Source organism: Pleurodeles waltl, chromosome 9 (genome assembly GCF_031143425.1).
Source record: "Pleurodeles waltl isolate 20211129_DDA chromosome 9, aPleWal1.hap1.20221129, whole genome shotgun sequence".
NCBI lineage: Eukaryota > Metazoa > Chordata > Amphibia > Caudata > Salamandridae > Pleurodeles > Pleurodeles waltl.
This window is the reverse complement of record NC_090448.1, coordinates 1,051,281,867-1,051,309,095: the sequence shown is the minus strand read 5'-3', so window position 1 is coordinate 1,051,309,095 and position 27,229 is coordinate 1,051,281,867. Positions and strand designations below refer to the sequence as shown.

General features: G+C 44.2%; 1 protein-coding gene across 3 annotated transcripts in view; it reads left to right on the top strand.

Annotated features, from left to right (window-relative positions):
• The window catches only part of ATL1 (atlastin GTPase 1), a 177,547-nt gene that overhangs the window by 95,926 nt on the left and 54,392 nt on the right, over positions 1–27,229 (top strand). For all 3 annotated transcript variants that reach the window (XM_069208685.1, XM_069208686.1, XM_069208687.1), the window contains exons 8-10: positions 7,319–7,457; positions 21,265–21,392; positions 22,290–22,346. In XM_069208685.1, the coding sequence (XP_069064786.1) occupies positions 7,319–7,457; positions 21,265–21,392; positions 22,290–22,346 (324 nt within the window). The remainder of the gene's footprint in view (positions 1–7,318; positions 7,458–21,264; positions 21,393–22,289; positions 22,347–27,229) is intronic.

Below are 27,229 nucleotides of genomic sequence, written 5' to 3'. Positions count from 1 at the left end.
GGAAAATAGCCCGGAATCGTTTCTTTTAACTCATCATTTAAACAGTTAGTACCGCTTTTCACAGGCGGCTCCTGATACACTTTTGCACCTAATTAAGATTGAGCACATTAATTCGAGCCATCCTGCAGTAATGAATTTCGTGTGCAGAGCTGGTATTCACCTGGGAGGTCTCTTCGTAAGTGAAACCACAGCCAGTGTTTGTCTGATAGACAATATAAAGCCCTTGTGTGTAACAGCATAAGTATAGGATCCAGGACTGAGGACTTGCACTCACTGTAAAGCAAGTCCACGTCCTCCTTGTATGCTTGTTGTCATAACCCTGTGCTGATGCAAGCGTAGCTTTACTTGTGTTGACGACCAATGCCAGGTGTACATGTATGACATTCAGGCTGAGGATTCTTTCTTTCCTTTTGGTTGTGAGGGCATGGTCTGGTAAGAAGGGGTTGTTTCTGTGTGGCACTGATCCAGAGACACATTAGCACATAATTGTGGTCTGCTGCACTCTGCTGGAGCTGTGACCAAGTTTTCTTTTAAAGCTATTGTGTGTTCAGGGCCTGGCAATGAAAGATTCCAGACATATGGTTATTGAAGCACTGTGTAATGTAGGCATGCCCCATGTTAACTAGGTTTATTGCTAAACTAGGGAAAGATTTACAAGGGCCTAGCGCCTCCTTGCGCAACATTAGCGTCATTTTTTTTACGCTAATGTGGCTCAACGAGGCAAAAATTGCTGTGCCATATTTACAAAGTGGCGCAGTGCATTCATTGCGTCACTTTGTGACCCCTTGCCCCACATTATGCCTGCGCCAGGCATGATGTATGCAAGGGGGGTGTTCTGGCGTTAGGAGGCCTGCAAAAATAGCGCAATGAAATCTGTAAGATTTCATTGCACCATTTTTGGCTTCATTTTTAACACATGCTCAAAGCAGGTGTTAAAAGGATGCACCCATTGAAATCAATGGCCTCCTTGCACTTTGCAGCAAAGCGCCACAGTAGCGTAAAAAATGTTGACGCTATTGGCCTAACATGCGCCAAGGTGCGCTGTATTGTAAATATGGTGAACCCGTGGTGTTGTTTGGTGGCGGTGGGGGGGTGCAGGAAATCTGGCGCATCAGCACTGATGCGCCAGATTCTTGTAAATCTAGGTCTAGATGTTGCTACTGCTTTGCAATGATTTGGAACAACTGCTGCAGTGAGATGTTATGCTGAGATGTAACCTGCTCACATAAGAAAGGTTCATCATCTTTGATTTATAACTATGGTACCCTTCCCATTGATCATGTGTTTTCATGTGATGTTTTTGAAGTGTTCATTTATTACTCTATGGTTTTGTTAAACTGATTGCAAACTTTGTTAGTAAAATAAGAGGAGTACCAGGTTGTAAGCTTGGAAACAAACCTAGATGTCCATCTACTTTTATCATAGGAGGAGGTTTTGGTGGTCCTTTTAAACTTCAAGACATTAAAAATTGATGTATTTTCCATTTAGTAGGCAGCTTTAATTGTCCTGCTGCCTGACCTACTCTTCGTACTACCTGATATGGGCCTACAAAACACGGTGTGAACTTCAGACGTGTACCAGGAACCCCAAACTGCATGGTTGACAGCCAAACATTTTCTCCCTCTTGATTATCTGGTGCTGGAGAGCTATGCCTATCTACACTGTTTTTGTAATCTGCAATTGCTTTCTGATGTTTCTAATGACTGATGTATTAACATGAGATAATCTGCGTGTTAGCTCTTTACAGAAGGTAACTCCACTGATCCAAATGGATCAGATCATAGTTTTGGGTGGAGAATATACATGTCATAAAAAGTTGAAAAACGCAAGGCACTGCATAATGCATCTTTTATTATAATCCTTGACAGACTGATCAATGTCTTCCTACCAAAACAGTCTCTTAATTAGACTTTATGTATTCTTGATTCCTGGGTTCCCAGTTAATGGTGTGTCATGACACAACTACAAGATCTTCCTTGTCAGGGATGACAAACTTGTTGCTGTGCATTAAGAGACCATTATACTTCAATTTCTTGTGAGATTTTGCTTCAATCCCAATCATGCAATAAATCTTCCCTTGTTCTTCCTTTATTCTTTCCGGTATCTGTCTAACGTCATCAAAACAGTTTGTAGGGACAAAATATTTGGAATGCCATATGAAAATTGGAAGAAAAACAAAGACCAAAGGGGATGTCTGGCATTCATGCACTTCATTGCTTTTAGGTTTCAGATTCTTGTGATCTGTCCACACAGCAATCTTTTGTTCAGACCTTTCTAAGTAATGTCTTCAGTGCATGGATGCCCTTTAGTTGCCAACAAAGCCCTGCCATAGATAGTGTAGTTCCTCTTGGATGCTGAAAGTGTTTGAGCAAAAAATGCCACAAGGCCTTGAGATAATATGGCCCCGGTGGTGGAGGCATCTGTCTCTACTACACAAGGTGGAGTACAATCAGGATGGTGAAGCACGGGAGATGTAGGGAAGGTTTCAAATGCCCTTCCCTGCACAGAGGGTTACTGCTTTCACTGTGAACTCTGTAATTGATTGCACAGTCTCAGAATAAGTTCTTGACAAAATGCCTGTAAAAATTGGAAATCCCAAGAACGTCTGAATATCTTTCACACTATTAAGTTGTGGACAGTCATGCACTAATTTAACCATTTCTGGACCTATTTGCACACTCTTTTCCAAGATAATGATTCCTAAGACATACAAGAAAGATGTTGCAAAGACACACTTTGCAGGCCTGATTCACAAAGGCAAAGAAACACTTTTGTGCAAGTTTACTACTTTTTTGGTAGTAACAAAACTAAGGGCCAGATTTAAGAAAAGTAGTGCTACATTACATGTAGCGTCACTTTCTCTTTCAGCCCATTGCGCCCCCTACTGCCACCATGTGTGTGGTGTATTTAAAATACGGTGCACCATGGCGCAGGGAAGGGGCAGTAGAGTCAGACTTTCTGATGCTATTGATGTACTCTTCAGGGTTAACACCAAAATGTTAGCATTAACCCTGAACAGTACATAGAGGCCCATTGAAAACAATGGCATGCCCCACTTTAACGCCTGCTCTGAGCAGGCGTAAAAAATGCCGAAACAAAATGATGCAAAGAAATCCATGATGCAAAGAGATGCCATTTTTTTGGCCCCCCTAACGTGGGAACGCCCCCTTGCATACATTATGCCTGGCGCAGGCATTATGTGGCACAAGGGGTTACAAAGTGGCACAATGCATGCATTGCACAACTTTTTAAATATGGCGCAGAGATTTTTGCCTCGTTGGGCTAAATTAGTGTTTAAAAAAATGACGCTAATGTGGCGCAAGGAGGCACTAGGGGCTCTTAAATATGCCCCTAAGAGTTTAATTTTACTAATAGTAATATTATGACAGCAGAGCCTTTACAGTCCAGGCAGAGAATTCCACACATAAAAAGATAGAACAGGCCTATTTTTTTATGTGCAGAGTCCACAAAGGGAAGCCACGCAGACTCAAATATTTATAAACTCCTCACCTCTAAATCTTCTAAAGTAAATACAAAAACTATGATGAATTAGAAACTTCTCCTTGTGTAAACTGAAGTGATTATTTACTAAGATGCTGTGTATCGTGCAAAGAAGTGCACCAACACAAGGCATTGTTCTGATTTACTAACCATTTACTGGGATAGGGATTTCCCTGCACAGTGTACTGTCATGTTCCCCCGGCTCTGAGTGCTCAACTGTGTGTAAATGGTATCCTGATTTTTGGTTTTGGCCCTAAACCTATACCAGCTTTCTATCTGCACAGAGGCTAAGGCCTGTCCCTTGATATGAGTGACGTGTGGGACCTGTACTGGGATGTGGAGGGGTGCATCAAGCATGCCCCCATGAAACTGACAGTGGATTACTGTCCCTGGCATGGGTTTATCACACAGAGCAGAACTGGCAGCATGTTTTGCGAATCCATAGTTGTGTCCAGATCTTTTCATCTGTGTCACTGTGGTAGAGGCCTACTGGCCACTCCTGTAAAATTCTGCTCACTCAGATCTAAACGCTGATATACTACGTTATGTGGGTTGGGTGGTACCTGCATAGTGCCTGTACATGAGCTAGTGTAACGGAGGACTGTTGAATCCATCTTGGCTGCCTCGAGCATGACTTTCTGCAAAAGATAGAGGTCAAATTGTTTTCCCAATCCAAAACAATCTGCCCCACTGCAATCTGCTGCACTCTAATACAAAGTAATCTGTCCCTCTCCAATCTGCCCCACTGCAATCCAAAACAATTTGCCCAACTCCAATCCAGAGCAGTCTGTCCCACTTCAGTCCGCCTCACTCCAATCTGCCCCACTTTAGTTGCAAAACAATCTGCCCCACTCCAATCGGCCTGCTCCCATCTGCCCCACTCCAATCCAAACAATCTGTCCCATTTGAATCCGCCCTACCCCAATCTGCCCCAATCCAGTCCAAAACAATACACCCACTCCAATCCAATCCACATCACTCCAATCCAATCCATCCCACTCCACCCCAATTCACCCAACTCCAGTCCACCCACCTGAATCCAGTCCAATACAATCTACTTTAATCCACCCCACTCCAGTCCACATTAATTCACCCTACTCCAGTTCAATCCCCCCTCTCCAAACCACCTTAATCTACCCGACTCACCCCTCTCCAATCAATCCACCCCTCTCCAATCATTCCACCCCACAACAATCCAATCCAATCCAATCCAACCCACTCCAAAGCCACTCCAATCCAATCCATGCCGGTCCAATCTAGCACAGACCACTCTACTTCAACCTACCCCACCACACTCCAATCCACCCACCCCCACCCCAATCCAATCCACCCCACCCCATCCAATCCACCCCAATCCAATCCACCCCACCCTAATCCAACCCACTCAATCCAATCTACCCCACTCACCCCAACCCAATCTGATCTACCCCAAACCAATCCACCCCAATCCGATCCATCCCAATCAAGTCCACCCCTCTCCAGCCCACCCCAGTACACTTCACTCCAATCTACCCCACTCCAATCCAAATCATCCCACGCCAATCCAATCCATCTCACCTCAGTGCAATCCACCCCAGTCCAGTCCACCCCAGTCCAGTCCACCCCACCCTACCCCATCCCACCTCATTCCATTCCACCACACCCAATCCATTCTACCCCCACCCCACTCCACTCCAATCCAATCCACCCCTTCAGTCCACCTCACCCCAATTCTACCCCATTTCAGTCCATTCCACCCAATCCACCCAACTCTACTCCACTCCACCTTACTCTACCCCAATCCAATCCAACCAAGCCTCCCCCTCCCACTTCATTTCACCACACTCCAGTCCAATAAATCTAGCCAACACCACTACAATCCACCCCACCCCACCCCACCCCACCGCACCCCACTCCAATCCAATCCACCCCACTATAATCCACCCCACCCCATCCCAGTTTAGTCCACCCCACTTCAATCCAATCCATCTACCACACCACATTCCAGTTCACTTCACCTCAATGCAATCCACCCCACTCCAATCCATCCCAATCCATCCCAATCCAACACCCCCTCAAATCCAATACACCCCCACTGCCAATCCATCCCACTGCAGCCCACCGCACACCAATCCAATCCACCCCACCTCATTTCAATCCACCCCACCCCACTCCACTCCAATCCACCCCACTCCAAACCACCCCATTCACTCCAATCCACCAGGCTCTACTCCAATCTGCCCACTCTATCCCAATCCAATCAAACCCCCACCACATCCCAGTTCAGTCCACCCAACTCCAACCCATCCAGTCAACCCCACTTCAGTTCAATCTACCCCACTCTGATCTAATCCACCCCACTCCAATCCAATCTAATCCACGCCACTCAGGGCCAGACTGGCAGTAGCGGGCATTGGTGTTTCTCAGGCAAGCTGGGAGAGTGAGCCGGGTTGGCAGCGGTAAGGGACGGTTTTGCAGCTGTGGGGGCCCGTTTTGCAGTGGTGCTGCAATATGAGCCTTTCGAAACAAAAGCAACTGTGCTTCACACTTGCAGTCTGCCCCACCTCTCCCCCAATCCCCCCTGGGGGCTGGTTTTGCAAAATTGCCAGGGCTGCTTTGGGTTCCCAATCCTGATACCACTCCAATCTAATCCACCCCACCCCAATCCACCCCACCCCAGTTTATCACTCCAATCCAAACCGCCCACCCCAATCCAATCTAATCCACCTCACCCAATTTTAGTCCACCACACTCCAATCCAATCCACCCCACACCAATCCACCCCACTCCATTCAATCCACCCCACTCTACCACAGTCCAATCCACCCCACTCTGCTCCAATCCAAACCACCCCACAACCTCAGTCCACTCCAACACACTACACCCTATTCCACCCCACTCTACTCAATGACACTCTCTGCCATTAAACCTCTAAACTCTACTCTCCTCTACGACACTCTACTCCCCCTACTCCAGTCTACGACATTCCAAAAAATCCATTCTACAACACTTTACTCCCCTATTCCACTCTGACACTCCATGCCACTAACTTGTAGCCATGCTGAACAGCGGCCACACTGGTGTACAACATGGCAAAACACATTACCAAAGCCAATAGCTCTTGTATAGGTGAGACCTATTGGCTTTGCCAACGCTTTTTTATAGTAGCCCTTGTCCTTTAAAGGGACAGAAGCTCCTTTAAAAGTTATTCATGTCGGAAAACCTCCACTGAGCTACTGCATGCTCCCCTGAGGACAGCCAATACGATTTCCAGAGGGAAGGTCGTTCCACAAGGGCAAAAGGGAATCAGCTTAACTCTAACTAGGTGTGGGCATCTGATCAATGGTTTACGACGGCATTTGTGTTCCCAAACCACTGATGAATGCAATTTGAAATCGCGGTTAGTAAGAGTTATTTCTTTTAGTCCCTTGCACAAAATCCATTTCGGAATGAGTCGCCAAAAATGTTACAAGTCAAAAAGACTTTTCCAACTCGTAATATGTCTTTCATATTTTGTATGGATACATTTTGTGGTTGCAGTCTGGGATTTTGCAAACCGTAGGCTTTGGGACTGCAAAATGTTCGTCCTGTGCAGGGCAGAGCCTCCTGTGCACCCCTCACTGTGTATTTCACAATCCTGCAGAAGACAATGGATCCAGACGCCAGTTGGACTAAAAGTCCTTATTTTGTCATAACAGCTATTCATGTACTGCTAATAACAAAACAGCAATCCGAAGCAATCTTTCTTTTTCCAGATGTAAGTAACCTCTAGTTTAATGCTGCTGATGTTTACATTCTTTTCATGTGCATTCACAAGAGCCTCCGTTGATGTCTTTAGGTCTCTGAGAATCAGCACGAAGAGCTGCAGAATGTCCGGAAGCACATCCATTCTTGTTTTACAAACATTTCCTGTTTCCTGTTACCGCACCCGGGACTGAAAGTAGCTACAAATCCAAATTTCGATGGAAAATTAAGAGGTTTGTAATTCTGATCATTGTGTCCTTGACCAACAAGCGAAGATTTGAAGTGAAGTAACAAAGATGTGTGCAGTCTAATCTGTGTTTCATTTACCTGACCTAGGGGCATATTTACAAGCCCCTTGTGCTACCTTAGTGCTGCCACAGAGTCATTTTTTTAATGCTAAAATGGCTTTTCTGCCGCGCCATATTTACAAAGTAGCGCAATGCTTGGATTGCGCCATTTTGTGAACTCTTGCGCCACATTATCCCTGCGCCAGGCATAATGTATGCAAGTGGGGCGTTCCGGCACAGGGAGGCCCATAAAAATGGCGCAGTGAAATTTACAACATTTTACTGCGGCATTTGTTCTGTCATTTTTTTTTTATAACTCTGTTTTTATTGAGTTTGAAAAACATGATCTACAATAAACATACAGTGCAGTGCTGGTTATTGCAGACATTGCCGTATCATTATATCACAGTACCAGAGGGCCTCATTAACATAAATCCAAGCCAAGAGTCGATAGCAACCACTGCTGCAGAATTTCCCTCAGACCCCCCTCCCCCGCCAAAGATCCGCATGAGACCAGTCATTAAACAAACTGTATAAAGTAAAACCATGACCTCACCGTAGTTGGCCGTCACCTGCCCAATTGGTTGAAGGCGTACTCTCACACCCCTCATCCTCCATGCTTCCTGCAGAACTTAATTCCTCCACTCCAGTAACCCGTTCCAATAAGGCACCACAAGCCACCACATCTGTTAAAGCCCCCTCATCCATGTGTGCCAGACGCATGTGCTGTTCCTCAGCCGCGCCCCATTCCATTAAAATCTCAAATCCAACAGGGGATTGAAGGACTCCAGGCACTCATCCATCCAATAGCTACCCTGTGCCTGACCAACACCAGTGCCAGCTGCGTGAGCTTATATGGGATACCCGGCCCGTGGTCTCTGGACTACTCCCAAAAGACATGTCATTGGCATTGCCTCCAACCCCAATCCCGTGACCTCCTCAACTCTGCCAACCAATTCTTGCCAGAAGTTATACACCATCCTACAGGTCCAAGCCAAATGCAGGAAGGAAGCACCAAAAGCTCCACACCTGGGGCACCCCACTTTGCGTCTCGGGTCGATCTTGTTTAGTCGGTTAGGTGTGATGTATGTCCTGTGCACGAAGTTGAAGTGTAACAGCTTAAACCTGTTGTTGCATGACACCATGTGCACCAGAAATAACGCCAGTTCCCAATCAGCTTCTTCTATGTGTTCCCCCAATTCATGCTCTTACACCCTACGCGCCACACTTATCGCATCTGGCTGATCATCCCAAAGGGCTTTGTAAAACTGGGTGCTTAAGTGAGTCCCCTCACCCCAATTAATGAGTCCATTCAGCACCACCGAGGCCTGCGGGGCCATCAGAAAACAATACCAAATCTCATGAGCCACACTCTCCATTTTTGCATATTGCAAGAACTGCCCAGGGCCCAGACCAAATGAATCCTGAGCTTCATTAAAGGAAATTAGGGGTATTGATCTCCAACCACTTCGCAGCCTCCCAGCCTCCAACCCTCCATGGACATCAGATTTTCCATGTCCCTAAAGGGTGCTAACTTCCATATCCTCAGCTCTCTGTCAAATGGGGCCCGTCAGAGCACAGTCTTAACGGCCTGCTCCCCGATCCAGGCAGTGGTCTTGACCAAATAGGGGACGACTGATTCAGACTGACCACACGACATCAATAGATGCACCAACATCCGTCCATCCAGCATTCCTACAATCTCTTCTCCCAGTTGTCGGACTCCGTCATCCACTTTGCAGCGTGTTACAGGTGCGCTGTGTAATAGTAATGTCTAATATTGGGAATCACCAGCCCTCCCCCTCAAGATCCCTCTGTAATACAGGCAGCGCCACCCTACTATGTCGACCGGCCCACCCCAATGAGATCAGAAAGCTATCCAGACAGCGGAAGAGCCGAGCAGACAGCAGAAACAGGGAGTTCTGAACCAAGTAAAGGCATCGCGGCAGGAACACCATTTTTGCTACAGCTGTCCTGCCCATTACAGAAAGAGGTAATCTGTTCCAGAATGAGACCGAACGCTCCAGGCCGGTAGCTACTCGTTCTATGTTATGTTTTTCATGCGCCACCACAGTGTGAGTGACCCATATGCCAAGATACCGGAAACTCTCAATCTCCCACCTGAGTCCTACCCTCGGCAAATCATCCTGGGGGACACCGTAAAGGGAGCCCAAGGGAAACAGGAGTGACATCTTCCTATTTACCTTAAGACCAGACACAACTCTGAAGGCGCCCAACATCTGCAGCAACAAGGGCCCCGAGACACTGGGTTCCCGAAGGTACACCCATGCATCATCTGCATATACGGAAACAATATGCGTGGTCTCCCCCACCCGGATACCCTTGTTCTGTCATTTTTAACACCTGTTCAAGGCAGGCATTAAAATGACACTCCCATTATATTTAATGGGCCTCCCTGTGCTTTGCTGCACTAGCGTCAAAATGTTTGACGCGAGTGCAGCAAATCACCACAATAGCGTAAAAAATGTTGACACTATTGTGATAACGACTGCCATGGTGCACCGTATTGTGAATACGGTGCAACCATGGTGTCGTTAGGTGGTGGTGGTGGGCACAGGAAAAGTGGCGCATCATATATGATGCACCACTTTCTTGTAAATGTGCCCTCTAATCTTCCCTCGCCTTTAGCAACCTGCTTGATACAAGGTACAGCTCAGCTTGTATTGGACCTGTACTTTAAAAATTTTTGGTAGAAGTCAACTTATATAGTTGCATCCCATGGATAAATCAAGATGCTAAGAAGAGGGTAACCTATTGCATGCTGTCTTAATGCTACAAAAAATCATAGGAATAGCATATTCATTTATGCCTGCAATATTTAGGGGCCTAGGAATTTTAAACGCCACCTGTGTAGTCAGAAAACTTCGTCTTTAGCAAAAGTGATCAAAGTTTTCCAACTAAGGGCCAGATATACTTACATTTTGCGCTGGACAAACCAGCGCATAATGTTTATTTTGAATTTACTTTCCAGCACAAAACGGTGTTTGCACTGGAAAGATACCTGGATGTAATGCAGGGCAGCTCCTTGCACTACTTTGCGTCACGGGGAGTTCCATGGGTGTTATATGTGCCTTCTCATGCATAACACAAGGTTTTTGATGCAAAACCCTATGTATTAATAATAGTAGACAGGGTTTTGCTGAAAATAAACACCTCTGAGACAGGTGTAAAAAAAAAGAACTGGTTTTATTTCTCCAAACGTTTCTGACTTTGCATGTGTGCTGCACTGTAGAGCACACATCCAAAGTGGCAGAGCACCACACAATCAAAATAGGAAAAAATAAAAAGACAGTCTTAGCATAGTATTTTGTAGTGGAAGGATACCTGTCCAGTACAAAAGCTATGCTAGAAGTAATGCTATGTGCATGGCCCTAGGTGGCCTGATTGTGAGCCTGCACTAGAGAGAGAGCAGGACAGTGCCATATCTTAGTAGATTTAGGCCCATATTTATACTCTTTTAGCGTCGCATTTGCGTTGTTTTTCGACGCAAAATCAGCGCAAAATTCCAAAATACAATTGTATTTTGGAAGTTTGTGCCGATTTTGCGTCAAAAAACGACGCAAACGCGGCGCTAAAAAAGTATAAATATGGGCCTGAGTGCTTTCCTGCTTTCTCCTTCTCACGCAGTGCACCTACCCAAATATTGACTCTTGTTTCTTACACCCTTAATGCCCATTTCAAAGTCCCAGATCTACAAAAGTCCAGTCAGGGGAAATGGCAGCAAGACAAACAAAACAGCAATAAACCGCAGCACATTCTGTCTTCAGCAATGAAACTAGTCCATGTTAGAATGTCATTCTACGTTGTAATTAACCTTAAACATAGAAGGAACATTCGGATGGGAAAGTAAAGATTTGTCATCAAGTAAACTACAATCCTGAGTCACTGAGGATTCAGTGTGTCTTATATAAATCCAGCCCAGGCTTAAAAAATAAGATTAAAAGGAGAAACACATGGTGAGGAGCTCTTGCTTTCCACCATGTGATTCTCGAAATGATGAGGGATTGGGTGGATGAGCTCCCATCAGCACCTGTCCACTGTCACGCAACATCTGCAAAGGTGAACATACACCAGTACTGCACTTTCAGGCCATCCATTCATTGTATAGCATGATTGATATCCTACCAGACATCGTGCATTCTTCATCTGTAGCTGATTTGTTTCAACAAGCACATGCTGCATTGTGTTCCTTTACTGCAGTCAGTAAAGGACAGTCAACGTATGGCACAACAGTTTTAAGCTATGGAACAGTTCACACATGTTTGTTGCACTGTTTCCCCTTCTGGAAGCCAGGGCTCAAAACCTTGGTAGAAGAGCACTGTTCTTGGAGGCAAACAGGTCCAGAAAGGGAGTGCCGAAACTCCTGCAGATGTCCTAGAAGGTGGACCTCGTCAGTCGCAAGTCCTGAGATGGGGGAAACCCTGGATTACAGTGGTCTGCCACTATATTGTACAGACCCTTGATGTGAATTGCTGAAAAGGAAAGAAGACGGGTCTCTGTCCACAGACCCAGACTGCAGGCCAACTCATTAAAGGATCAGCAACCGGTACATCGTTTCTGGTGTATGTATGCCACCATCACTGTGTTGTCAGATCATATCAGCACACTGAGGTGGCGCAGAAGATGATGAAAACACTGGAGGGCCCGGAAGCTTGCCATCACTTCTCCCCAACTTGATGATTGACAACACTCTGGGGGTCATTCTGACCCTGGCGGGCGGCAGATGCCGGCCGCCTGGTGGGAACCGCCATTTGGCTGCACCGCGGTCAAAAGACCGCTGGTGCCATTCCGACCTTCCCGCTGGGCCGGCGGGCACTAACATTGTTAGCGCCCGCCGGCCCAGCGGGAAGCGGGCCTGCAACACTGAAGCCGGCTCCGAATGGAGCCGGCGGTGTTGCAGGTGTGCGACGGGTGCAGTTGCACCCGTCGCGCTTTTCACTGTCTGCTAGGCAGACAGTGAAAAGCAGGCTGGGGCCCTGTTAGGGGGCCCCTGCACTGGGCAGTGCAGGGGCCACCAGGGGCCCCTAGACGCCCGTTACCGCCAGCCTCTTCCTGGTGGTGTAAACCGCCAGAAACAGGCTGGCGGTAAGGGGGTCAGAATCCCTATGGCGGCGCTGCTTGCAGCTCCGCCATGGAGGATTTGCCCAGCCGGGGGAAATCCGTTGGGAAACTGCCGGACCCGGTTTTCTGACCGCGGCTTTACCGCCACGGTCAGAATGGGGAGGGAAGCACCGCCATCCTGTTGGCGGTGCTTCCGTCATTTTAGCCCTGGCGGTCTCGGACCTCCAGGGTTAGAATGACCCCCTCTGTCTTGAACCATTTTGCTTGGACTGACAATTCTCCCAGTGAGATTCCCCAGCCCAATGAACTCACGTCCACTGTCAAAATCATCAGAGGGTCTGGATGCATCACTACTCTGTTGCAGAGGTTGTCCAAGATCATCCTCCACTGCAGAGTGTGCTTAATGTCTGGGAAGACGGGAATTACATAATTCATATTCCTGACTGACAAGCCTGAATGGCGTTGGAGATGACACAGTAGTTGTCTCAGATGTAATCTTGCCCATGGCACTGTGAATGCTGATCCCTCTATATTGCTCTTTACTTCCACCCATATGAACAGGGCGGCCTCTTGTTCACAAGTAGATTCCCCAGCAGACTCTGGAGGTGAAAAATCCTCGCCACAGGGAGAAACACTTTGAACAGTCGAGTAATGAATGGTGCTACAATGAACTGAAGGGAAGAAAGAAGCTGGCACCTCAGGAGATTCAAAAGAAACCCATGATGATTTAGAGTACCAATGGTCAAGTAGAGATGCTGCTCCAAACTCGATACTGACGGGGCTTGTACCAACCAGTCGTCGAGATATGGGAATATTGACACACCCTTGAAATGAAGGTAGGCTACCAGTGGAGCCACCACCTTTGTGAACGCCCTTGGGGATGATTGGAGCATAAATAGGAGAACTCTGTATTACCAGTATTTTCCCCAAACACAAAACCGCAGAACCTGCTGATGCGGCTTATACATTGAAACATGACGGTATGCATCCATTAGGACAAGAGTGGCCAGAAAGGCATTCAGTTCTATTAGAGGGATGATCCGCTGAAGTGTTTCCATCTTGAAGGGTATCTTTTCCACACACTTATTCAAGGCCCTCAAGTCTATGATAATTTGAACCCCCCCCACCCTCACCCCCACCCCCCAAATCTTGGGAACAAGAAACACAGTTGAGTATATCCCTATCCCATTCTCTTTTAGGACTGGAATAATGGCCTACTTCTGAACCCATGAAACTACAGTATGCCTTCCCTCAATGCCATTCACTTTTCGTGTGATGTAGGCACAGGAGTATGAATGGTCCTTGAGGGAACGGGAGAAGGGGCAAACCCCACCTTGTAACCTCTAATGGATTTTTAGAACCCATGTGTCTGATGTTGTTAACTGCCATGCCTGTAGGAAGTAATGGATTATTTCACCAACCTCGTACTTGGAACCATCTGCTTCCTCTGTTTTGTGATAGTCAGGAGCGCTGATTAGATTTCCGTGAATCCTGCTTCATCTTTCTTTGCAACTTCAGAGAAGAAAACCTGCCTTGGAATCTTGACCCCTGCTCCACATTCTGCATGTTTCTGTTCTTTAAATATCTTGTGTAATTTCTCCTTCAACTCCAAACCAAACAGCTTATCACCATTGAAAGGTACTCTCAAAACAGCAGATTTCTGAGCTGAGTCAATGTTCCAGTCTAGCAGCTGTAGATGCTCCACTCCACATGATAATGCAGCCACCAGGATAGCATAAAAAGAAATATCCAATGGAAATCCCACCTGCTTCTCCATGTTCTCCAATAACTGTGGGCACTGATTACCTCCTTGCATAGATTTAAACAACTCTTTAAAATTGGACAAGGACTGAGTAGTATAAGCTCCATAAATTCCAACCGGAGGGGCCAAATGAGAACCAGCATAAACCTTTTTTAGAGACACATCTCTCTTCTTGTTTGCTGGGTCCTTTAATATTGTTGTCTTCAGCAATAGAGGCTCTATCACCAAGGCTAGCCACCACAGAAACCACATGTACAGAATCCCACAATTTCTCTTCAATCCCTTCTAATGAATACAGTCTGGACAGGAAGCGAGGAACATTAATCTTGTCAGGGTCATTCCACTCATTTAAAACGACATCCAGACCGTACTGATGGATAGGCACCCCTATATTAACAAGCCTCTTAAACTGCCAGAAAATTGCATAATTTGAGGATTCAGCTACCTTCTTATTTGGAAACTCCATGTTGCTCTTAATATGAGATCACAAGTCTGGAAGCATATCTTTAGAAATAGATTTTCCTTCGTGCTCCAGTGGAGAAGGGGAAGAATCACCAGATAAATCAGAGTCAGACAGGTCATAGTAGATACTTTCCTGATCTGTATAGTCACCAACCTCCTTTTTGCGTTTCTTCAGTGAGACCAAAGTCTCCATAACTAGTTTCCTGATCATTTCCTCATCTAGAGAAACTTTGCCCCTATTCCTTGGCGGAGAGGGAGATACCGACCTACTAGAGAAAGATCTTGAAAATATATATATTTTCACTTGGTAAATAGAGATAACAATCACAGTTAGAAACAGATACCAAAAATAAAAAAACAACACTCACCTTCTGCGTGATCAGTGCTAAATAAGGAGAACCCCGTACAGGGAACTGAAAGGCCCTCACCCACACTTGCATGCCCTGATCAAAGGGTGTGAATGAGTAGCAATGCTCTGATACGCTACAGAGTTACCCACACTGCTTCCATATCAAAACTGTGCATGCCCGAGGGACTAGCGGCCTGATCTGCGCATACAAGGAACCATGATTCTCAAGGAGCAAACCAGCGTGACCTGGAGCTTCAAGACCCACCTGGTAAGCAAAATACTAGAACAGCACATTTTCAGGCACAACCAAGACTCGATAATTCAAATACTCTCACATACTAAAATCCTCACCATCTTGTGTACAAATCACCATGCTTGCCTGGGGATCCAATCTAGCACTCCCCTTCAGCATAGCTCCCGTGTAGCCTGGGATGAAGCTTCTAAGCCTGGCAGAGAAGCTAACAATCCCCACAACGAAGGACGTCAATGCCCAGCAAAGCATTCATCATTTCCTTGTCTACCGTCCAAAGGGCAGGAAGCAAAACAAGAAATGCTGGGAGCAATGCTACTCTCTTGTAGTATCTAGGTTGGGATGGGTGGGATTAGGTAGGTAGCATTTCCTGTTTTGTTTCCTGTCCTGGCATTGGGCAACCTACCTCATAGGTGGGACTGGGTCGAGGACGAGGGATGTAGAGGTAATACATTTTTGGGTAGTAGTTGCATGACTAGAAGAATTTCTGATTACTTTTTAGATACCTCTGCTCTGTCCAAGGAGTTCAACAAATCTGTGCTGTGTTGTAAAGATTAGGTGACATTGATGCAGACATCAATACACAACTTTGTTGGATAAATGCATTCAGCTGCATGCACTGGGCTCCCTCAAGCCTCAGCTCATAACACTTTAGAAAGATAAACTGAAAATCACACTCATTTCCAAAATGTTAAATTTCCATTATTTATTCATTCACTACGCACTTGACGGGTATTTGGGTTATAATTCTTAACAAACCTTATTTACAACTTGTTAAACAGAATTAGATGTTTATAGAGATGCATGACTAGAAAAAATGGTTGCATTCAGGATTTCTCTACTTCTGTTGTGTAGCAGAAAAGCAAGTCTCATAAGCTACTGCACTCACACTGAGAGCTATCTCTTCCGAATAATTTACCATCTTTCTATCACATACTTGTCCTTATTAGCAAAGCATGCCTAAGGAGAGGAGTGGGAAGATCCCCAAATCATTTTCGAGAAGTAGCCCCAGCTATCTAGCTAGACAGGGGAGCAGGTGGAGCACAGGCGGAAGTTAGTTTTGGAAGGGGATTGCCCACTAGTATTGCCAGCTGCAGGGTCATAATAAGATGTTACATGGCATGAACAAGTGTTGAAACAATCAGGGACATTTCCTTCATCTAAGTAGAGGCCTTTGTGGGGACTACACCCCAGCACTATGCCTCAACACTGAGGCTCTTCCAAAGATATACTCTCACCCTGCTTGACCAGTTTTGTTGCTAGAATAGCAGTGCGCATCAACTGAGTATATTACTGCATCAATTCACCATCCTGGAGGCTTCAACCTCTTTGACGCCACAGTCATTCTCCCGACCAAGCTGCTCCATGTTCTTCAATAAGATGACCACTATGCTAACTTCCTCGCATTCCCAACAGTGTAACACATCCATTGATAAATGCATCTACCTATACTTACCTGGGCACATTAATGGGTTGACAACTATGGGCCCAATTCACAAACTGCATTTTGTAGTACATAAAGTAGTACTGCTTACTTACTACAAAATACAGTTCACAAACCTTTGAATGGAAATCACCACCGCCACCTCTCCTATAATTTATGTGGGGAGATCTCTGCCACATGTAGTTTTACTACTTAGTGCTACATGCAGGATGGATGATGGGGGAATGGTGGGAAAATGGAGAATGTCTACTTATAACTGGAAGGGGTTTTAGGGCGGTATATGAGGGCTGCAGGGAGGGGTAAGGAAGTAGGACTTTATGGAGGGCATGCTAATAGAAGCACCCACTCACAAAACAGTAAGACCGTTTGTTAGACCTGTCTGCTTTAGGATGGTCTTCCCCTCAAACTTTTTTGCCTTCTGCCTCTTATTTTTGCTGATCTCGTTTTTGTTGGCCTTGGGGCTCTTCACACTTTACCACTGCTAACCAGTGCTAAAGTGCATGTGCTCCCTCCTTAAAACATGGTCATATTGACTTATCTCCAACTGGCATATTTAATTTACTGGTAAGTCCCTAGTAAAGTGATGCTGCATGTACTCAGGGCCTGTAAATTAAATGCTACTAGTGGGTCTGCAGCACTGATTGGTCCACCCACTTAAGTAGCCCTAGAAACATGTCTCATGTTTCCAGCTCAGTCTCTGTGCAGTTTTAAACTGGCATTTCGACCTGGCAAATTAAACCTTTTGACAGACCTCTCTTTTTAATACGCTTAAGTCACCCCCAGAGAAGGCCCTGGACAGGCCAAAGAGCAGGGTGTAGTGTAGTAAATATGTTAAGCATGTACATTTTAGATTTACAAGTCCTGGTAGTGGAAATCCCTTAAATTAATTTCTCACTATTGCAAAACCTACCTCTCCCATAGGATAACATTGGAGTTACCTTATGACATGTAATAAGCTCGAACTTTCAAATGGTAACCAGTTCATGCTTGCTTTCTTTGGAATTGTAATGAAAGTCGGATTTTACATTACAATTTTGAAAATTACACTTTTAGAAAGTTGGCATTTTCCTGCCTTAGCCATGTAGTCCCTGACTGGGTGTAGCTGAAAGTTGGACTTTATGTGTTCCTCCTATACAGCCATGCACACTAGAGAGCTTAGGTGTGCCTAGTTCGGCCATCATTGGCAGGGTGGGAGGCCAGAGCTGGGTACAGCCCTTTTTAGACTTAGCTCTATTCTGTCTCCACACAACGGGCTGCATATGCCTTGTAGTTAGTCTGTAGCCAAGGCAAGAAAGGGGGGAAGCCTGTGCACTTTAAGAGAATTGCTATAATCCTCTCCATCCTTCTAGAAGAAGGGCACCAGGTATAAATATTGGTCCTTAGACACTTCCTTTTCAGTACACTTCTGGACCTGTGGATAATCTGCCAGGAAGAAGGACTGCTGTGCTGCTGAAAGGACTACCGTTCCACTGGACTGCTGCTCTGAAGGAACTGCTGCCCTACTATGCAGACCTGCTGCCCTCTTGCCTGTGTGCAAAGGACTAGACGTGTATCTGTTGGACCCAGGGTCCTAAAGTGACTCTAAGGGCTAGTTGGCTGGCCTTTTTTACTAGAGCCTCATTGACTGAAGGCTCCAACAACCTTGAACCCAGTACCTGGATTCTGCCATAAGTGAGACCTACCTTGCCAAGTGGTGCCACCCCAGTCCTACACCCTTGGAATTGGGCCTAAAGTTGCACTGCCTGTCCATCTGTGGACCCACCAGAACTGATGCATTTCCTCTGCTGTGCGGCGCAAACAACGAGCACAACTGACGTATGACCTCTGCTGCAAGGGTTCTCCCAGCACATGGACTTTGCATTGACCCCGGAGCCTGGTTTGGAACAGCCTCTGTGCGAAGCTTCACTGACGCAAGACCTCACATCACAAATCTCTCATCGATGGCAGCCTCAGTGATGGTGCAGGTTCTCACATCGCAGCCTCACAGCTCCTTAAAACCAGTGCATCGCTTAAGCTGCACAATGCATCCCTGACTCTGCATCGCAAGCCCTTGTCGACAACACAGGACAATGTATCATAGCTCTGCAGTTCCTTGGAACCAAGGCATCTCCTTGGCTGCTTGATGTGTCCTCGGCCCAGGATCTCACAATTGGGTCTTAATTCGGTTGGTATCTGGCATAATGCACAGTATTTTGATTTCATCGTGTGCTTGTCTCTGTGGTCTTTGTGCTCAAAACAGGTCTCGAGACAGACGGTCCTACAAAATTTAAGTAACTGACATCATAATGAATTGTGTAACCTCTGTCAAGGTGATTTCTCTGAAAATCATGCAAAATTAATAGCTGTGTGTGAATATATGCAAGTAATATGTTGAAGAACTATGCAACTTCTATCAAGGAGATGAATAGAATTCTATTCACCTATCTGAGGCCTCAAACCTTAATTATAGCTACTGACCTACTGTGTAAGTGGAGAGCCATTGACTCATGTGTGAATACCTTTGTACCTGATTGGGATGACTAGTGTGAAGAACGGCATGCTCCACTGCCTTAACTGCAACTGACTAATAGGTATTGCTACAAAGAACATGTGTGGTTGACGAGAGCTAGCTTAAATCAGGCCCTCAATCTACAGCCCAGACGTTTGGGGAAAGACTGCCATTAGGCTCTTATTGACAGAAGGACCAAGACCCTAAGATAAATCATCCACAGTTAATACATGAATAGTGAAAACCAACCATCTGAATAGAGTTCTAGCTACCAAAGTTTAGTATCAGATGATGCCTAAAACATCAACAAAGAACAATTGCTCTCTATTCACCAATTCAGCTTTCATTCCAGGCTACTGCACCGAAAAGCAACTCTATGTTCTGCACAATGAACACAGCATACAAAATGGAGATTTATGTGCTGCTTTGTTTTCTTGACTTCCAAGCAGTCATTGACACAGTTGACCATGCCACACTTATTTGCAACATGTTCTCAGATGTTTCTCATCCTTGGCCACCAATTATCACCAGCTGGTGAAACTTGAAGACTACACCTCTACAGATTTGCAGATGCGCTAAGGTGTACCTTAACACACCAATGGTTTCACTGCATCACTTTGAGCTCTGTGAAATCCCTCAGCATTTCCCTGGACCCTTTACTGACACTACAACTTTACATCAACAGAGGGATATCGCTGCCACCTTCGTCTTCTGCGCTTTCAGAAAAGTGAAACATCTCGTTCCTGAGGAGCAGGAGAAAATTGTGGTCCACAGCCTGGTGAATCCCAGACATGATTTTGGTCTTTAGACGAAATATCAGAGAAAAAATATAGTGTGGACAAAATATTGTGTCAAGAATATTGAAGACAAAAATATTGTGAAAGTAGGTTTCTATAGGTAAAGTTTTTCTATATATAACTCCACATATATCTGCCTTGACTATATATATATATATATATATATATATATATATATATATATATATATATATATATATATATATATATATATATATCCTCAAGGTATTGAGATGTGGATCTAAGTATAGTAAATCTATACTTACCTATTTGCACTTACCTTCTCAATATTTTGGTCCTCTATATTTTTGATATGATAGTCTGTCCACACAATATTTTTGTTTCTGATATTCCATTAGTATTCCACAATTTTGGCAACTTCATTTAGGCCACAGCACCTCAGTTACACCTGGCCCATCGTAAAACCATCCTTCACTGTGCAGTCACATTGATTATCTCTAATAAAAAATATTCTGTCATTTTTTCCCTCTTGCCTGAGAGTTTCCTTGGCTACCACTTGATATAAGGATCACATTTAGGCAATACATTTGAGCAGTCCTCCCTCCCTATCTACTCTCCACCAGATTACCGGAGGCATCTCTGCAGGAATGCTCTGTAGATTAAAACAAATAGATTTAGAACAACCCTATGCTCTAAATTACATCTTCCCTCAAGTGGCAAGTTCAGACAGGAAGCCACCTCCTCTAAACATCAGAACTTATCTTTTTTATCCATTCTTGAAATAATCTGAGAACTTCTTCCAGCTCTCAATCTTCACTTTCTCTGTTTATGCTTCCTTCCCCTCCTTCTTCTCCTGTGTTCTCTATGCCCCCCTCTTACACTTTTTTGTGAAATACTACCCTTACGTTTCTCTTCTTAGTGTTGTGATCTCCTACCTGGCTGTATGTTATGTGTAATTGTATTCAGTAACAATGTAAAACTCCTAATTACCCCTGAGTAGTAGAACACAGTCAGGTCAGAACATTAAATAACATCAAATAAATCCCCCATATTTTCATACCTGTTGCAGGCTACACTTTTCTTGCAGTGTGTCTGAACTGAAGTGTGCCATTGCTCGGGGCTTTATTATTAACATATTTATATTGGTTTGTCTTGTAGAGATAGACGAAGAATTTATTAGAAACTTGAAGATATTAATTCCTTGGCTACTTAGTCCTGAGAACCTGGATATCAAAGAGATCAATGGAAATAAAATCACCTGCCGAGGACTTGTGGAGTATTTTAAGGTACTGTCAAATCCTAAAGAAATTAGTTAATACAAATTGTGCATTTTCCATCTTTTTACAAAAGTCTGCAATATTTTCTACCAAATGCAACTGTAAAATGGGTATGAAACCGTTGATTGAAAAACTATTAGGTTGCATTACAGGACTCCTGAAAAGGACATGAACTATAAATTGGGTATTTCTTCCCCATATTCTTACTGTTTTGTCTCATTGGTTTTAAATAATCGTTTCAAACGTTGAAATATTTATAGTAAATTGACATAATAACTGTGTGCATGGAATCTATTAACAAATAATTTGCTATGTGCAATGTGCCTTATGTTATTCTGAAGGACAATAGCCATATTTTGTGAAATAAATACCCGTAGCAGTTCTATATGTCTACAATGTGCAAGACAGCATACCCACATTATGGATAGAAGGCTTTTCAAAGGGAACGCAGAATGAAGGTTTTCAATTAATATTTCTAGAGGTTTGGAGTCGTGAGTTCTAATGCCTTAGTCACAAGAATTTTTCTTTGAGTAAATATTGTTATTGAGCTCCCAGATTGTGGATTTACATGTTAGCAACTCACAAATTACCCAGTTGGCACCTAGAGCTCATGCTTGAGAAAAAGTTGAGTTGTCTAGTATTTATTGCACCAACGTGTTGCCAATATTTGCGGTATGTGATAGCAGAGCATGACTTGTGTTTATCAATCTACTGTGCAACAGTTGTATTTGGTGACCAGTAAAGTTCTAATGCATTGTGCTATGACATTAATCATCAGTACATATTAAATCTTCATTCACTACAATAGTAGTTTAAAGTAGAACAAATGCTTCCATCTGAAAATATAGGTTTACAAGACAAATAAAATATATAAATATTGGTCTTTCATTCTGTTCAATCTTAAAGGCTTACATAAAGATTTACCAAGGAGAAGAGTTACCTCATCCAAAATCAATGCTACAGGTAAGTGATCTTTATTCATGTATTTTTTTGTTTTCGTAGAGCGATCACACAACTAGGGGAAGCTAGGAGCACTGTTGATGAGAACGAATTGTGGGAGAAGAAGTCTAAGGACCAGATTCACAAAACTAGGGCCCATATTTGTAGATTTTGCTGCAAAACTCTGCTAACGCAGTTTTGCGGCAAATTCCACTGTGCCAGCCATGCGCCATATTTATGGAATGGCGCACAGTGGTGCAAAGGACAGGCTAGCGTCTACAGAAAAGATGCTAGCTGGGGGGGAGGGGAAAGGCGTTAGTGGGTCAGAAATGGCGCTAGACTGGTTAGCGGCAATGACTATGCCGCTAACCAGCCTAGCGTCATTTTCTGACGCACTACCACCCAAACATGACTCCTGTCTTAATAAAGACAGGAGTCATGCCCACCACCCAAATGGCCAGCCCAGGGGACCAGTGTCCCCTGTGCAAGGCCATAACACCCAGTGCCAGGCAGGGGGCCCCATGTAGGGGCCCCCAATGGCACAGTAAAACAAATATATATATATCTACTTACCTGTACTTACCCATGATGGGGTCCCCCATCCTATGGTGTCCCTCTGGTGTGGGTGGGGGTGTTGCTGGGGCTTGGAGGGGGCATCTGTGGGACCATTCCTTGGTGTTTAGCCATGGAAATGGGTCCAAAAGTCCCCTAACGCCTGGTCAGACCCAGGCATTAAATAGGGTGCTAAGCAGGCTTAGCGCCATTATTTGGGACCACCTACTCGGTGCATGTGTTTTTTGCACCAGAGTATAAATAAGGTGTTGGGGGTTCACGTCATATTGTGGAGAGGAACGCCTACCTTGCATCTAATTAGTACAAGGTAGTCACAATATGACGTCACAATATGACGCTAACTCCTATATTTTGACACTAGACGGTACTAGCGTCAAAATATAAATATGGAGTTAAGCTTGTGCCATTTTAGCGTCAAAATAAATGACTCTAAAACGGTGCAAACCAAGTATAAATATGCCCCAAATTGTGTGTGTTTTAGCTTGTTTAACACATGCAAATAGTCTTTTTGACAAGTGCAAAACTACTTTTGAAATTCACAAACGTTTGATTTGTACAAATACTATAGTGGGAGTAAACACTCCAGAGGTAGTGAGTGTGTGTTCCAGAGACAGAGTGCATTGTGACTTTGTGCACACTACACACCTGAATGGTGGCCATTTAAAGATTCCTCCACAACCCCTGGGAAAGGTCAGAAATGGCCCATTGGCGAGTGGGAAGGGAATAGGAACAAGCTCGAAATAGCTATCTGTAATTTTCTCAGGAGCAAATATAGACATGTATATTTGCTCGTGCACAAATGGAATTTACAAGGGCTTTTCATGAGCACTTCAGGAAACCTATGAGTGGTGCAGGTTTCAAGATGTAACCTTGCAACCCTCTGTAAAATCCCCAAATCAGTAAACCAGCACTTGATAGGATATAAACCTCTGTGTTAAGTTTTGCTCATTTTTTTAAAACTGGACCCTGTGCACTCACATACTACTCTTTTCATCAAGTGACAGCTCCCAACAGATTAAGACAGAGGTATTGCTCTTTTTGTACCCATCAGTCCCATAGTTTTGAGGGAAAGAATAAAGATGGCAGTCAATAACCGAGAAAGGTTTAGACACATATTCCATCCTACAGCAGAATCATGTCACCCTCTCTAACTGAGAACCTCCCTACTTTGTTGTCAGATTAAGTGGTTGTGTAAAAATTCCATGGTGCTTTCCTGATGATGGGTCACCATGCTACTGCTTAAATATAGTGACCTTTTATATTGACCTGTAGTGTATAGATAGATGTTCCTTAACACACTCCTGATTAATGATTCCATGTAGGCTTATTAACGATATGCACTATAGCGTGTAATTGTCTTAATACCACTGTGTGCGTTCTGATAGCAGTGTTCTAGCACTTGGCGGTGTAGAGTGCATGGAACTTTATGGTAATCAACAGTTTTTACAGATTATTTGTATATTTAGACATGAGGAGCAAAACCAGATGAGGTGCTACCTGGTGAGAACGCTTGTGTATGGGATGAGGAAATGAAGTGCAGAGGGGAACGGTTACTTGGTTAAAACTACTTATTGGTGGAAAAAAGATGTTTATTGTATCCCCAATGGAAGGGTTAGGAAGGGATTGGGATTAGTTTGACCCACAGAGAGAGTTCAAAATGTTTCCGACCAGCTGGCAACCTCAACCAAGGTGTATGGGCATTTGTCAGGACCGTAATGCACTCTTTGCTCCTAAAGTTCCTCAAAATAATAATTGGAAATAGTGAAGCTCATAAATATAAAGAATTGAAAACCAGTGGTCTAAGGTCAGACTTGTAGAGCTGCATGGTTGGGAACCCCTCTTGTTAGGGTTTAGCATCTCATCTCTGTGGAGGGTTAAAGGGTCAGGTTCAATTTATTACCCCTGTCCACCGCCAAACACACTTCCCTCCAGTAGAGAGGACCCAACCATAAAAAAACTAATGAGCTCCCCTACATAACGGTAGTAGCTCGCACCAGGACTACTAAGAATGGTGTCAGTGTGGGCCCAGTGATGAAGCATGCCACCTAAGAGGGGTTGGGGACTTATTGTCCTGCAATTGACAGTAGCTGAGCCGTTTTTCCAGAGCTACTGCAGCCTCCATGCCAAGGTTCAAGTCTTGAACAAGGACTATATTTTTTGTGTTTACCTGTTATGGAAGACATATGTCTCTGGTTTCTCTCTTCCCTATAAAGAGTCATGAAGGGTCTGATTATAATTTTGGCGGTTAAATGTCGAATTTCCAGCTAGTGTTATGGAATTTCTGTGGTGGAAGGTTCCCTGTGCCATTGAGGTACGATGGAACTGCCTTAATGTCTGGGGGGGGCCTGGAAATGGACCCCCAAAGTGCGAACCATTTTACAGGACTTCCACAGAAAATGCCCTTGTACTCTGGGAATTCTGCTTTAGCAAGTTGGTGATGTTTGTCCAGATCTGTGTGCCACATTAGCATGATTTCAAGTGCAGCAGAAGGGGCACTGTGTCTGCCTGGGAATCTGTCCTGGCCACATGTTTGCTGGTTTCCTGGCTAGTAAGCAGTGTTCCCAATGGCAGAGCGGACAGGGAGACACCACTTTCGGGAATACAGATTTCCATCTCTAACTGGTACATCAGAACAAGGAGGAGGGTGGATTTAATATTTACCTTTTTGGGGGATGTCCCATTACCACCTCGCTGAAAAACAGACTCAAAGTGACCTCCAAAAACTTGGTGTTGGGAAGAAGATAAAGAGAGCAAAAACACCAATGTGGTATGTTATGGTCCTATGCACTTTGCTGACGCCATTTTCTGGCAGTTTTCTGCTTGTGATAAAATATTATATATGGAATAGCGTACCCTATGACATACATGATAAAGATATTGCAAGTCACAAGGAACTCCATGACCGTAGAGAGGAATTAAGCCAAAGGTTGGGTTCTTTAAAAGGTAATGGAACTCAAAAGTGGCTTACAATATCCTTTTAATGTAACAAAGAGGCTATTTTATTCCTTATAATACATGGTCACACAATCACCCTTCCCTGACTAGTGCTAAAGAGGGTATTTAATTCTTCATAATACATGGTCACATCATCACCCTTCCCTAACTGGTGCCTCTGGCAGAAGACATTGTGATGTCACAAGTCAACTGTAATAACCTATTAGAGTTGAGCAGCTTTGTTATGTCAATATTACAGGTGACTAGAGATGTAAAAACTCAACTGTAACATATGGGATAAAGTGCCCCCTGTCATTTTAAGGATATTGCATGTCACAAAATGTTCCATGACCATATAGAGGAATGAGGTGGAAGGCCGAGTTCCTTTATAAGTTTATTGAACTCCTAGATGGCTTCCAATATCCTTGTAATATATGTTATGTGGTCATACCATCACCTTTCCCAAAAATAACTTAAATCCTTGGTAAACCGTTCTTTCATATGAAAAAGAGAGCAAGTTTGAAAAGATAAAGAATACGAATAGAACCTCTAGCCCAAAATTAAACACATCAAAAAAAGCTGTTAGATTATAGTTGCAAAAACATATTAGAATGAGTCATTTTTTAAGTGCAGTAGTTCCCAAAACGATTCTAACTTTTCTATAATTACCTAAGGAGTGCAAAAATATAAACATGCTGCCATAAATGTCTCCCCTCTGCTTGGCACCGTGCAGCTAAAAAAAATAGAGCAGAAGAAGAAAATGCCACGTTTCCTTTTTGACTTTGAAACTGCAGCTTTAATTATGGTCCGGGCCTTTCCCCTCAGCTGCTGGCTCTGCAGCGGGCATTGTGGTGTTGGGACTCAACTGTAATAAGCTATTACAATTGTGCGCCTGTAATTTCTTTATAATCGGTGACTGAGTGTGTCACAAGTCGCCTATTATAAAGAAGTTAGAGACAGTTTTTATATAGTGATTACCGAATTCCATGTATCATAGTATTATAATCGTAAAGTTATTTTATTAACTTTAAAAATATTTGGTTAATAAAAGTAAATGTGTCCTTTTACCATTAAATGCTGTACTGTAGCAATTGGTAGATGCTGCCATTTTCCCTACAGGGAAGTTTTCACATCTACCCCCTAGAAGGTTCACGACTTGCTATCAATATGTGGGGGAGGATGCACTTTGATCTGGTGCCAATGAGCCTTGGCACGACAATGACGGAACAAACTTAGCCTTCTCACACTTGCGTCTGTTGGTTTAAAGAGGGCACTTGGGTTTACTAAATATAAGTCCAGCAAACATTTGTCAACTTTTTCAATGCAGTCATAAGGCTACAATCTATCAATGTTTTAGAAATGAGAGTACTGGTAACTTCATGAACTATTGTGCAAAAATG